The sequence below is a fragment of the Pistacia vera genome, unplaced genomic scaffold (assembly GCF_008641045.1).
Source record: "Pistacia vera cultivar Batoury unplaced genomic scaffold, PisVer_v2 Contig1078, whole genome shotgun sequence".
Taxonomy (NCBI): domain Eukaryota; kingdom Viridiplantae; phylum Streptophyta; class Magnoliopsida; order Sapindales; family Anacardiaceae; genus Pistacia; species Pistacia vera.
The window spans coordinates 96,928-109,602 of NW_022195113.1; the positions used below are offsets into that span (position 1 = coordinate 96,928).

At 36.2% G+C, this 12,675-nt stretch overlaps 1 protein-coding gene across 3 annotated transcripts; it reads right to left on the reverse strand.

The window, feature by feature from the left end:
* Positions 1–5,747: 5,747 nt before the first annotated feature.
* LOC116133238 lies at positions 5,748–10,244 on the reverse strand. Of its 3 annotated transcripts, none has more exons than XM_031418951.1 (2): positions 8,871–8,928; positions 5,748–7,457 (listed from the first exon to the last, which is right to left on the reverse strand). In XM_031418951.1, exon 2 carries the CDS (start codon positions 7,398–7,400, stop codon positions 6,003–6,005), a length of 1,398 nt encoding a protein of 465 aa, XP_031274811.1. In that variant the 5' UTR covers positions 7,401–7,457; positions 8,871–8,928; the 3' UTR covers positions 5,748–6,002. The 3 variants fall into 3 exon arrangements, 2 of the variants coding, with proteins under 2 accessions (XP_031274811.1, XP_031274802.1); XM_031418942.1 differs by lacking the exon at positions 8,871–8,928 and adding an exon at positions 10,049–10,226 and having other exon boundaries at positions 5,749–7,457; XR_004128514.1 differs by lacking the exon at positions 5,748–7,457 and adding an exon at positions 10,049–10,244 and having other exon boundaries at positions 8,913–8,998.
* Positions 10,245–12,675: the final 2,431 nt, after the last annotated feature.

Sequence of the window (12,675 nt, forward strand, 5' to 3'; positions counted from 1 at the left end):
ATTAATATCCTATTTCAATTTTACCCTTGTTTAACTAAAATTTTGGACAATAATGTCCTTGTATTTAAAACAATTTACAGACCACTGCCACCCAGCCACCACCACCACTGCCACCCAGCCACCACCACCACTGCCACCCAGCCAACACCGCCTACAGCGGCCAACCACCACGGACCGCCTTGGAAAACTCGTCAGAGTCCCTAAAAAAGAATGAGTTTCGGTGGGAGGCTCCGGGAGTCATCGATATGGCCGTTTTCGGCCATATTGATGGCCGAAAACGGCCAGATCTATTTCGGCTGAAATAGATCTGGCCGTTAATGGCCAAGTCCGTGGCCGTTAACAACCAAATCTCTCCCAAATCTGGCCGATAATGGCCAGGGATCTGGCCATTAACGGCCAGATCCACCGATCTGGTCGGAAATGGCCAGAATAGATCTGGCCTGATATGGCCGTTTTCAGCCATCAATATGGCCGGAAACGGCCATATTGAAGCCTCTTAATCACATTGAGTTGCTGATGGGGACTTTTAGAGACTTCCGACGGTTGTCTACGGTGGCGGCAGGCGACGGCAGGAGGTGGGGGTGATTTCATAATAAATTAAAGTTTTATATAAGCAGGGGTGTTTTAACTAAATCTGAAATATTGGGGGTTAAAAGAAATTATTCAAAAATTAATAATAAAAATAATATTACATTAATATTTGTAAAGGGGACAATTTGGTAATTTAAATAACATACCCACCAATTTATTCCCCATAACCAACCACATTAATATAACATACCCACCAACTAACCAAATACATTTTCTTAAAGATTCCCAGTAATCTTTCAAGGTAATCTATCTTTCCAGTAATCCAATATTCTCAGTAATCTAACATTCCTGAACCAAACGCCCCCTAAATGTTATATTAATGGAAAGATAGATTACCTTAAAGGTTACTGGGAATGTTTAGGGAAATGTGTTTGGTTGGTTGGAATAAATTAGTGGGTATGTTATATTAATATGTTTAGTTGGGAGGAATAAATTGGTAGGTATGTTATATAATTTACTAAATTGCCCTCCTTTTTAAATATTATTTTTATTATTATTTTTTGGATAATTTCTTTTAAACCCCCTACATTTTTAGATTTAGCTAAAACACCCCAGCAACAAAAAAAGTTTAAAACTTAAAAAAATACCCCCACCCACCCCAAGCCACTACCGGTGGCCTGCCACCATAACCGATGGTGGCAAAAGTGGATGTCTAGCTGTGAAAGGCCAGATATTTGGCCGTGAAACGACGGCCGCTTCACGACCAAATATCTAGCATATCCACACATATATGAATGATTCTATATGTAAGATTACCGGCTTCCATTTTACGAAGTTGCAACAATCCATTGCAAGGAATTCCGTTCTTATAGGAAAATGCTCAATACCCAAGTAGGCTTACAAAATTGATCATGATCAAGAGCTTTCTAGGTCGTCTTAGCCCTTTGGATTCACCCTTATTCCCAAAATAGATCGAGATGGGATTTATTTTTTTCGCGTACAAAGGATTTACTTGTTACTAATACAATCTAGCCGCTGCTCTTCTTTAGATCCCTTGTTCACTCTGATAGTATCATAAATCGGATCGATGCAGAAGAAATGAATGCATTTCCATACTATTAAGTAAGTAAAATAGTTTCACGACCAGATCTGTGGTTGTTTCATGGCCAAAGATGTGGCCGTGAAAGGCCAGATCTGGCTGTTTTTGGCTATGGAGCACAGATCCATGGCCGAAAACAGCCTTATCGTTGCACAGTCAGCTAGATATGGCTGGTCGTGTGCCATTCTGTCGCCGTCAGTGGTTGCTGATAGTGGTTTCCGGTGGCTGGCGGTTGTGGCCAGATCCAGCCACCACCCTTGGGTAATTTTTTATAATTTCAAGGTATTTATGTCCTCAACTTTGTATATAAGGATAAAATAGTCAATTGGTATTTTTATAAATTGTTTTTAAAACAAGGGCGTTATTATCCTAAAAATTTATTAATAAGAGGTAAAATTGTAACAAAAATAAGATAACCAAGTAATCTTAAAATACCTAAGAAAATGGAGGTAATCAGATTACCTCCAATTTACCAACAGTAACTACTTTTGGTATTGGAAGATTACCGAAATCTTATATTACTTAACAACCAAACATGGTAATCAGGTAATATAAGATAACATTACCTCAATAATCCCATATAACCCCCAACCAAATGCATAGTGATGGATTTGACTTAACTGGGTGTATTTTACTTGTTCTCCTCTGCGAAGGTTGATAAATACACTAGAGGCATAGTAGAGTAGTACATTTGATTGATGAACAAGGTGACATGTAGTGTCCAACTCACTAATCCGAAAATTACACTTAAGGACAATGGTTGGTGCCATTGGTTTGTTGGCTTTGTTTACATTTGAGTTTAATAGTTGGTGCTATTAAATGATGCAAATTAAAGTTTCCTGACCTACCTAATTATTCTATTTTAGCTTATTCGCCCCCACGAAGGTTTGAAATAGAAATGATGGGATTTCGGCCCACTAGGGAGACCAACAGGACTTCCCAAGTTTAATAGTGAGGGCTATTAGGCTTGAGTAAAATAGTGGGAGTAATTGATTAATAAAAGGCTATATTCATTAATATAATATAATATTAACTCTGTTTATATTGCAATATTGTAGATTCATTTTTCATAATGGCCACACCTAACTTGACACTACGATCGATCATTGAACAAGAAAACAAGTTTGATGGTGATAATTTCTTAGACTGGTATACACATCTTGAGATTGTACTTAAGTCTAAAAATAAATTATGCACCATTAATTAGGCTATGTTTCTTGAACGTGTTGATAAATCCACCCAACAACAAGGAGACGTTTACCAAAATCATCTGAATAATGCTAATGTTGATCTTGTGAGACATGTTATACTAGCATCAATGACAAGAATGCTACAAAGGAAGTATGATGACATGGATTTATCTACCATAGACTATACCCTTCGACAAAAGGAAAGATATAAGCTGTCTCAAAAGTTATTCAAGTGCAAGATGGAAAGAGGAACCAAAGTTGGCCCTCATATACTCAAGATGAAAGAGTGTATTGAGATGCTTGATACTTTGGGATGTAGTCTTGATGAGGATCTAGCAAAAGACTTAGGGTTATAGTCATTGCTAGATACCTTTTCACATTTTATCTCTAGCTTTGTCAAAAGTAATGAGAGGAAGACTCTTTCTGAGTTTCTGAATATGTTGGAGACTGTAGAGCTAGACATGAATACATCTAACACTATGATGTTAGTTGATGCTAACTCAAGTATGGACAAAACTAAAGCTCAAGAGTCATTAGGAGGAATCAACATGGACGAGAAGGATGTTTACTCTCACTATGGCAAGTTGTCAATAAACAACCTTGACATGCAAGATCTGTCACTACCTTCTGATAGAGTCATTTAATGCTATGATAGTCTTATCGTATTATCTATGCCCTAATCAGGATAATACTGGGGCCACAGATGTTTCTAGAATGGCCACCATAAGTGATCATAGGGATCTCACAATCAAGACTTATCACTGCTTGATTCCCTCGTCACGGTTCAACCACTCTAAGGGCATATATTAATACATACATATGGAATATGATTTACATAATATAAACAATGCCTTTTTATAAATGGAATGATCATGATCTATAGAGTCAATATACAACAATATGATTGGCTTTAGGGCACCTACTCTAACACTTGTGACTCAGCACATCGACGTAGTAGTCTATCAGGACAATGAACCCAGAACCATGATGATGCTGTATTGGATCCAAATTCCGAAAAATTGTTGGAAGCCATGAAATTTGAGATGGACTCCATGTACCAAAACCAAGTATGGATCTGGTGGATTCACCCGAAGTGTTCTTATAAGGTGTAAATGGGTCTTCGAGAAGAAGACTGATATAGACGATAACGTGCAAACCTATAAAGCACAACTAGTTGCTAAAGGTTTCAGACATAAACATGGCATTGATTATGATGAAACTTTTTCTCCAATTGTGATGTTAAAGTCCATCCGGATTATGCTAGCGATTTTTGCAAACCATGATTATGAAATTTGGCATATTGATGTAAAACTGCTTTCCTGAATGGAAACCTTGCAGAGGACGTTTGATGGTTTTGTTCTTGATAGACAAGTAGAAAAGGTATGCAAGTTGCAAAGATTCATTTATAGACTCAAGCAAGCATCAAGGAGCTAGAACATTTGTTTTGATGAAGTCATTAAGGAATTCGAATTCATCAAGAATGAAGACGAGCCTTATGTATACAAGAAATTTAGTGGGAGCGTAGTGACATTCCTAGTATTATATGTAGATGACATACTAATCATTGGGAATGATGTACTGAACTTGCAAATGGTAAAAACTTGGTTATCCAAGTGCTTCTCCACGAAAGACTTAGGAGAAGTAGCCTACATCCTCGGTGTAAAGATCTATCAGGATAGATCTCATAGGTTGCTCGGCCTAAGTCAGAGTATGTGTATAGACAAAGTACTTAAGAGATTTAGTATAGAAGATCTAAGAAAGGATTTCTTCTGATGTCACATGACATATATCTCTCAAAGAATATATGTCCTAGGACACAAGAAAAGAGACATAAGATGGGTAGGATTTCGGATGCCTTGGCAATAGGATCTATCATGTATGCTATGTTATGTACTCGATTTGATGTCTCATGTGTCTTAAGTATTGGTAGTATATATCAATTAGATCCAGGGGAACAACACTGGATGGCTGTCAAGAATATCCTTAACTACCTGATGGCTGTCAAGAATATCCTTAAGTACCTAAACGGGCTAAGGATGCATTCTTGGTTTATGGAGAGGAAGATGAGCTCACTGTAACAGAATACAATGATGCTAATTTCCAGACTGACAATGATGATTTTCGATCGTAGTCAAGGTGTGTGTTTTTTTTCTAAATGGGGCTGCAGTGAGTTGGAAAAGTTCAAAACAAAGCACTGTTGCAGATTCTACAATGGAAGCTAAGTACATAGCATCATCTGATTCGGCCAAATAGGCGGTTTTTGTTGGGTTTGGCAATGAATAACGTAGAATATATTTTAATACTTTCTTCGATAAAACCCCAATCCAAGATCAGGATTGATATAATACAACCATTTAAAGAACCCTAACTAATCCATTCAAGGTTAAAAACAATATCTTCGTTGATGGCTCCTTCAATTGGATTAGGATTCAGACTTCGCAAGTCGATTCAAGTGTAGAATCAAGCAAAACAGTGTCCACACAAAAGCAAGACAAGATCACAAACGAATCAACTACTAGATTGAATCATTTGCCCTAAGAGAGAACACAAAATTGAGAGAGAAAATATTTCTCTCTCAGAGGGAGCAGCGACTAGAGTTTTGGTATTAGAAGATTACCGAAATCTTATATTACTTGACAACCAAACATGATAATGTAAATAATATAAGATGACATCATTAGAGTAATGTCAAATACCCTAAACCAAATGCACCTTATAAGTAAATTGTAGTAGAATTGATCAATTGGAGTTTCCATTTGGGTTTGGGCTTTACTTCAACCCGAATCTAAGATATTGATTATGATCATGAACATTAAACACGACCAATTTATTCGGGACCTACTGGAATTCGTGGAGCCTTTTAAATAAAGAATCATAACAAAAATTCAGTCAAAGTAAAGATGTAGGAGAAATCATCATCCTTCAAGAATCTCCAATTTTCATTAAAAAAAAAAAAAAAAAAGAGTAAATATCAAAGCCGAAGTTGAGAAGTAGATTGCCGGAATTCTCATTACAAAATTATCCAGAGCAGACTAAACAAACTCTGAATTACCTGTAAGCATCTAGTTAATACTCTCAACTATTGTTAATCAAAACTTAGCATAATCTTCTTATTCCTAATCACTGGACAATATATGCCTCAATATAACAGTCTTTTTCCTTTCTTTCGTTTGTCATACAAATCAGCCTGAACCAGATAGGTTAACACCACTAGATAAATCTAAATGAGTGTGTGTAATGGCATCTTTGATATCAGATTCTGCATCATTGGTAGCAGCAGCAGAACTACATATTTGGGTTTCAATAGTTCTTGGAAAAGCAGATCCTTCAGTTCCAGGTTCAGGTTCAGATGCAATAGCTTCTCCATCAAACATCATTACTGATAGGCTAGTTACTGGTGGAGAAAATGAGCTTATAGCAGCAATGCACGGAGCAGCTTCATCTACTGGGAGAGAGGTGTCATTCCCGCCAACTGTTTTGTTATCAAGCTCTGACTGTGGATCTTGTACTGTTACTTTCTTAGGAGAATTCTGCCCGTCAATAATATTGTTCATCCCAATTGGTTCAGAACAGATGGGTTCAGATTCAACAAATAAAGGAGTTGGGTTGTGTTTAAGGTTTCGTTTCTGCATCAAAATGCTGATTCCAATAGGTTCAGAGGACAAAGATTTGGGTTCAGCAGATACAGTAGTCTGGTTGTTTTCAATGTTCAGACTGACCACTTCATTGTGAACCAAATCATTTAACATTAGGTCAGAACTCAAAGCTTGATGTTCAACTTGAGACACCTGACTAGCATTTCCAGAAGATGGAATAACATCAACAAATGGGATAGACATGGGCTCTGATTCTTTTGAAGTATCAATGTCCATATTCGTTCCCTGCTGCAGTATATCCTGTTCAACAACTTTATCTTGTTTTAATTGTGCTATTATTGAAGCAGTTTGCCTCTCTAGCCTAGACTCTGTTTCCGACATTTGCTGTAACACCATTTTTTCTCCCAAGGAAAGATCTGGCTCATTCATAGGCAAGTTATCAGCTAAAGGTATTATCACAGAGGCAGATTGGTTCTCACCTACAACTGGGATGCCAGACTGAAGCTCAGAGGGTAAAACTCGATCTGGAAGTTTAGGTGCATCTATTTTAGATTCAGTAGCTTGCTTTTTAATTTGTTCTGATGGATGGTGCCGAGTTTGTAGGTTTTGAACTGGGATGGGTACCTCTTTTCTTTTGTACATCTTAGCATTTGGAGCCACATCATTTGCTGCAGTGATTGGAGTGAACCACCCCGGCAAAAATACAACACCCCTCAGCTGGGTCTCAGTGTCACCAACTTTGACATTAAGAAGATATCCAGCATCAAACGAACCTTCAATGACACCAGAAACCACCTGACCCACCATGTCATCAATGGCAGCACTACTTGCACCCACAATCTGCTTGTTTTTCTTTATAATGTCAGATCCAGGCAAGTTCTCCCCCTGTATTTGGGTATCATCTTTACGTGGACGACCACGTTTCCGTTTTACAGGGGCATCTGCTGGAGAAAAAGAGCTAGTTCCTTGACTCTGCTGGCTCATCTAAAACGAATTGATGCACAATGGCTCAAATTTATAATGGTCTCCAAGAATTTCACTCTGCAAAAGATAGAAATCTTTTAATCTTTTTCATCTATATAAAACCACTGATGGTCAAAAAGTTAGAACAGTAATCTATTCAATTGTAGAAATAACCAATTGACAATTTGAAAATACTATTGCCCTGATAGTTCAACAGTACAATGGTAGAGTCATAACAATCAATGTTCCGACAAAATTTGGCATACTTGAATATCACCTGGACTACTCAGAGAGAAACTGTACAAATCAGGTACACAAAGTAAAGGAAGCGACATGTCATGGTTGAGATAATCTAATTAAATATATGTTGACAATGGATGAAAAAGTTGAATGCCCAAACAGCAACTGTATTAAGCAGACACCAGCAGGAATCTTTGCTGATAGTAATAACTACTTTGACTGACAAGATTAAGTTTACATGTAGACATGTCCACAATAAGTACTTCAGACTTTAACAATTGTCATACAACATGGAAAATGATAAAAAAGAGCCCTATGAAACTGCTAAAGCAAGAGAAACTAGTTCCTCTCTTCCACTAACAGACAGGCCGATGGGGTGTGCGTATGTATGGGTTACCCTAAATAGGCCATTTTGGCAAACTAATTTCAATATCTACTAGCAAGAAGCATGAAGATAACAAGATCTGAAGAAAATATAGTAGGATACATCTTTTGACCAGTGTACTGTACAGTCATTGGTGGTTGTTTGCCAAATATTTTCAAAGAATTTAGATTAACTCTAATAGCTGCATGCTTAATGGAACTAAATGCAGTCAATGGAAAAAGGAGTCCACAAGTTAAACATAGTTAAAATTATGAATATCTTTTAGAAAATGCATCCATTTATAATAACTTAACCTAGCACTGATATGGAACAAGACGAAAGAATATCAGTGTAATAATAAAGACTTCAGACAAACAAGAATGCTTCTTGACAGGATCTGCAGTCCAAAATTGCTCCAGTAGTTCACAGTTTGAAGAATAACCTCAAAGAAATTTTTCTCTACCTTAAAGTGAGTATATTATTTCCACATTGGTGTCAAGGCATCTCAAAAAGTTCAACATTATATAACAAAACATTAAGAAGATATATACCAAATTACCAATAGGAATTCACTTTAAATGATAATGAATATGCTGTAAGGTTAGAAACTTATTATCTTAAAAAAATGAGCAATAAATGACGAAACTCAGCCTCCAGAGAGAACAAAATTAATTATGATGCATAATGTGGTCTTAAGATCTTATTGAGGTGCAATATCAATATAGTATCTGGAGGAGCATATATATACATACAACTGTCTGTTTTTCAACATAAATTTATACTAAAGCATGTGCATACATCAAAATGAAACTAAGTTAACAGTGCCATGTGCATACATCAAAATGAAACTAAGTTAACAGTGCCTATCCCAGTTCACAAAGCCCAACCTCAACTTAAGATATACTCTCATTCACTTGCATAGAAGTGAAGGAAAGCATGGCTAGGCATTAATAAATTTAGAACTTTTATAGCTTTATCTGTCTTTGGTGTTGATGTACTTTTTGCCCCTGATAGCCTTGAGAAAAGACAAATAATAAGCAAAAAGTACAATTGAGAAGTTTCAAAACACAATAAGAATCAACAGAAAGAAACAAGATTACATGAAACTTTCAATAAAATGACAGAAAGTGTAGGCAAGGACATTGACCTTCATACTTAGAAAAGCAAATATTTTTACTAATAGGTAGATTAAACAGAAAAGGAGATACTAACTATCCAAGTTAAACATTAGCAATAATTTAATAATACCAGAATTCAATCATAAAGCTCAAATAGCACTCAAATACAAAACAATGATCATCTAGCTTCATCCGAAAAGACATGAATACCATCATTTTGTTATCTTTCATGCCTTTTCCTATAATATTTGCATATTGTACACTTTTGATTTTGCTACTTCACTGAAAATAATCAAAGACCAAAAAAGCTACAGAACACTTAATAGACACATAATATTTTTTCCACCGTACCTACATAATAAATTGGGACAATCATTTAATAAAAGACAAAAATCAATGTTAACAACATAGAATAATTATTTACAAGAAATTCATTCTCATACAAAAATATCTAGACAATGCACGAGAAGATCAAGATTCGATGTCACTATGGTACGTAGTATCCAATTTAGAACCCGATCAACATGTAAAAAAAGACTATTATTTATATGCATTACAAATAATAATGATAAGCTTCCTTGAGCCTTCTAAAAACACATCAAGAGTTGAAATATTCTGCCATTACAAAAATTAAAAAAAAAAACTTTAGTATCTATGCTCATAATTTCTTAATTACAAATTTCATAGTATTCCAGTGGTTACTGACTTTTACCCATGCAAATCAAATCACTATCCAATTTTTACCAGCAAATCAAATCACTCAAACCAACCAACCAAGAAGCGACCCATAATACAAATGAGTGTAGCAGTAAAGATCAGACATCAATGGATTTAAACAGTCCAGTTTATTTTACTTATTTGCGTAAACAAAAATGTTATGCAATATAAAACCATACAATAAAACGTGACAAGTTTGTTTAATCTATTGGTCGAAGACACTTACGAACCTGCGTTTCGATGGACTTTGAAACCGCCGAAGGATGTCTGAAAATAAATCAACAAATTGAAAGTTTTCCTTTGGTTTTTTGGTTTTCTGAGTCGAGTTGCTCTTGTTATTTTCTTTTTTTTTTATTTATTATTATTTTCTATTTTTTCTTTGTCGGGGTCTGGTCCGATGTTGCTATTCGGCTCACAGGGTAGTGAAAATAACGGAAGTGCAAAGAAACTCGCGTTTACTGCTTTGGGCTATCCGAAACTGTCCATTTAGATCCAATGGGTTTTCTTTCGACTCAGGCTTTTTTTTATTTATTTAAAAAAAAATCTGTTTATATCTCGGTGTGTTTGACAATACTATTACAAAAACACTAATAATTAAACCTTTTTAAAGTAAGCGGATTGTATGCGCCAAAAATCACATTAGGTCTTGTCAAGCCCAATAAAAGAATAAACACTACATATGGCCCACCGCCATAGCCCAATCCTAGTAGGCTCCATGCTTAAGTCTATCTTATAGAAAGACCATCCAACGAGATGACCCAGTCTATAAGAAGGACTATTCTATGGGCCAAGTTATTCTATGATCTTGTCTACACTTGTAACGCCCCACTTGAGATACGCAGTTAAATTGTGTTGTATTACTTGCATGTTTATTGATTTGTTCTCATTTGAGTTTGCATGTCATTATTTTCAATTGGTTGACCCTTAGTTGGATTGATGAGTTGATTTGGTTGAGTGGTTGCCCTGAAATTGTAAAGGCTTGGCGAAGTTTTGGTGTTACAGACTTCACCGGGGCGAAGAATGATCTTCGCTGCGACGACGAGGTCCTGAAACCAAAGAGTTAGGTTCTGTAATTTTTCGCCGAGGTGAAGAAAGAGTCTTCGCCGCGACGAAGAACCGACTAAAATGTGTAGTGAGTTTCTAGAGAATTCTTTCTTTGGGACACATTGACCTTTCTACCCCTAATTACTAGGAAAAGTGGGGAGTGAAAGGTAAGGAAATTGCATGGAGAATAGTTTAAATGGGGGTGCATTTGCAAAGAAGTAAAGGGCAAAGGTGGAATTCCTAAGAAAGAGTAAGGGTAAAATGGGAAAGAGTTGAGAAAAGATGAGATATTAAGGGTTTAACCCTTTCATTCTTTCTTTTCCACCGTTTCTTCCATCCTTCAATTCTCTCAATTTTCATTCAATTTTCCAAGGATTTTTGGAGGGCTTTTGACTAGAAGTTGATACAAGTTGATCCTAAACACTTAAAGGTAAGAATCTTACTCTATATGTGAATTTTTGTTGGTATAAGAGTAGGATCCTTACTAAGTTTGTGTTTAAGGTTTAAGAGAAAGTATCAAGCCACCAAGAGTGGAGAGCTTAAGTGGATTCTACTTGAGTCTAAGGTAAGTAAATCCACCTAAGTTGTGATTTGTATGATTGAATGATGTATAAAGAGTTGTATATGATTAATGCTTGACTTTTTATGTTTGAAAGGTGTTGATGGATTTAGGAATGAGTTCAATGTTGATTTATGTAGAGATTTCCACCATATGAAGGGTGGATTGTGTTGATAAAATTTGGTAGAAGTGTGGATAGAATTAGAAGAATTGGAGAGGAATATTTGAAGTGTGTTTTCTTTGCAGGATGTGTGATGATTTGAAGGAGTTGAACTCCAATTTTGGGATGGTTAAGAAAGAAGTAGAATTATAGCTAGAGTAGAGTTTATGTATGCACACATATTGTTTGATGAAATGCCTAAGAGAAGCATGAGTAGAAGTAGAGAACCTTACTTTATGCAACATAGTATATTTGCATTTCATGAATGCATATAAGAAAGATTTTAGGCATGAGTCATCATATGCATATGTATATATGTGTAATCATCAAAGAAAGAAATATGAGTAATGAGAAAAAAGCACCCTAAGAAGAAAGATAAAGAAAAGAACTAATTCTCTTAGAATAAAGAGAGAGAAAGAAAGAATTAGCACTAGAGAATAAAATGAATAAAAGTGCTAAAGAAGAGAAAAGAGAATAGGTTGTGCGATGAGGAACCCGTGAGTGTAGAATTACCCGCATGTAAACCGCCGTGAGAGAGCGGTCCCCGCCATGAGAGAGCAGAATGAGAATGAGCAAAAGAATTCGTATAGCCCGTTAGAATACATGCGGATGAGGGCTATACACGAGAGAGAGAGTACACTCACATGGCTAAGGGTTCCGAATCCATGCATCAACCAAGACCGATCGGCAAAGAATAAAAGAATAAGAATAAGAAAGAATAAGAATAAAAATGAATAAGAATAAGAATGAGAAAGAAAAGAAAAGAGAGAAAATGCATTGCCTTGCATTAGTGCATATGCATCTCATCCGTACATGTTATCATGATAACCCTCATGGGTGATGAGAATAGAGAGAAAGAAAGAATAGAAAGAAAGAAAAGAATAGTAGAAACAGAGAAAGAACAAGAGAGTTTGACTAAGAGAAAGTGATAAGTGTAAGGAAAGAATTGAAGAGTGATACACAGGGATAATGGAGTAGAGAATTTACTTACTGATGTGCTCACCCCGTTGTTTTTTAGGTTTTGCAGGACATAGGTGAGGACGTGGTCGGATGGACGTCGGCAAGTAGGAGACTTGGCTACATTGTCCACTATT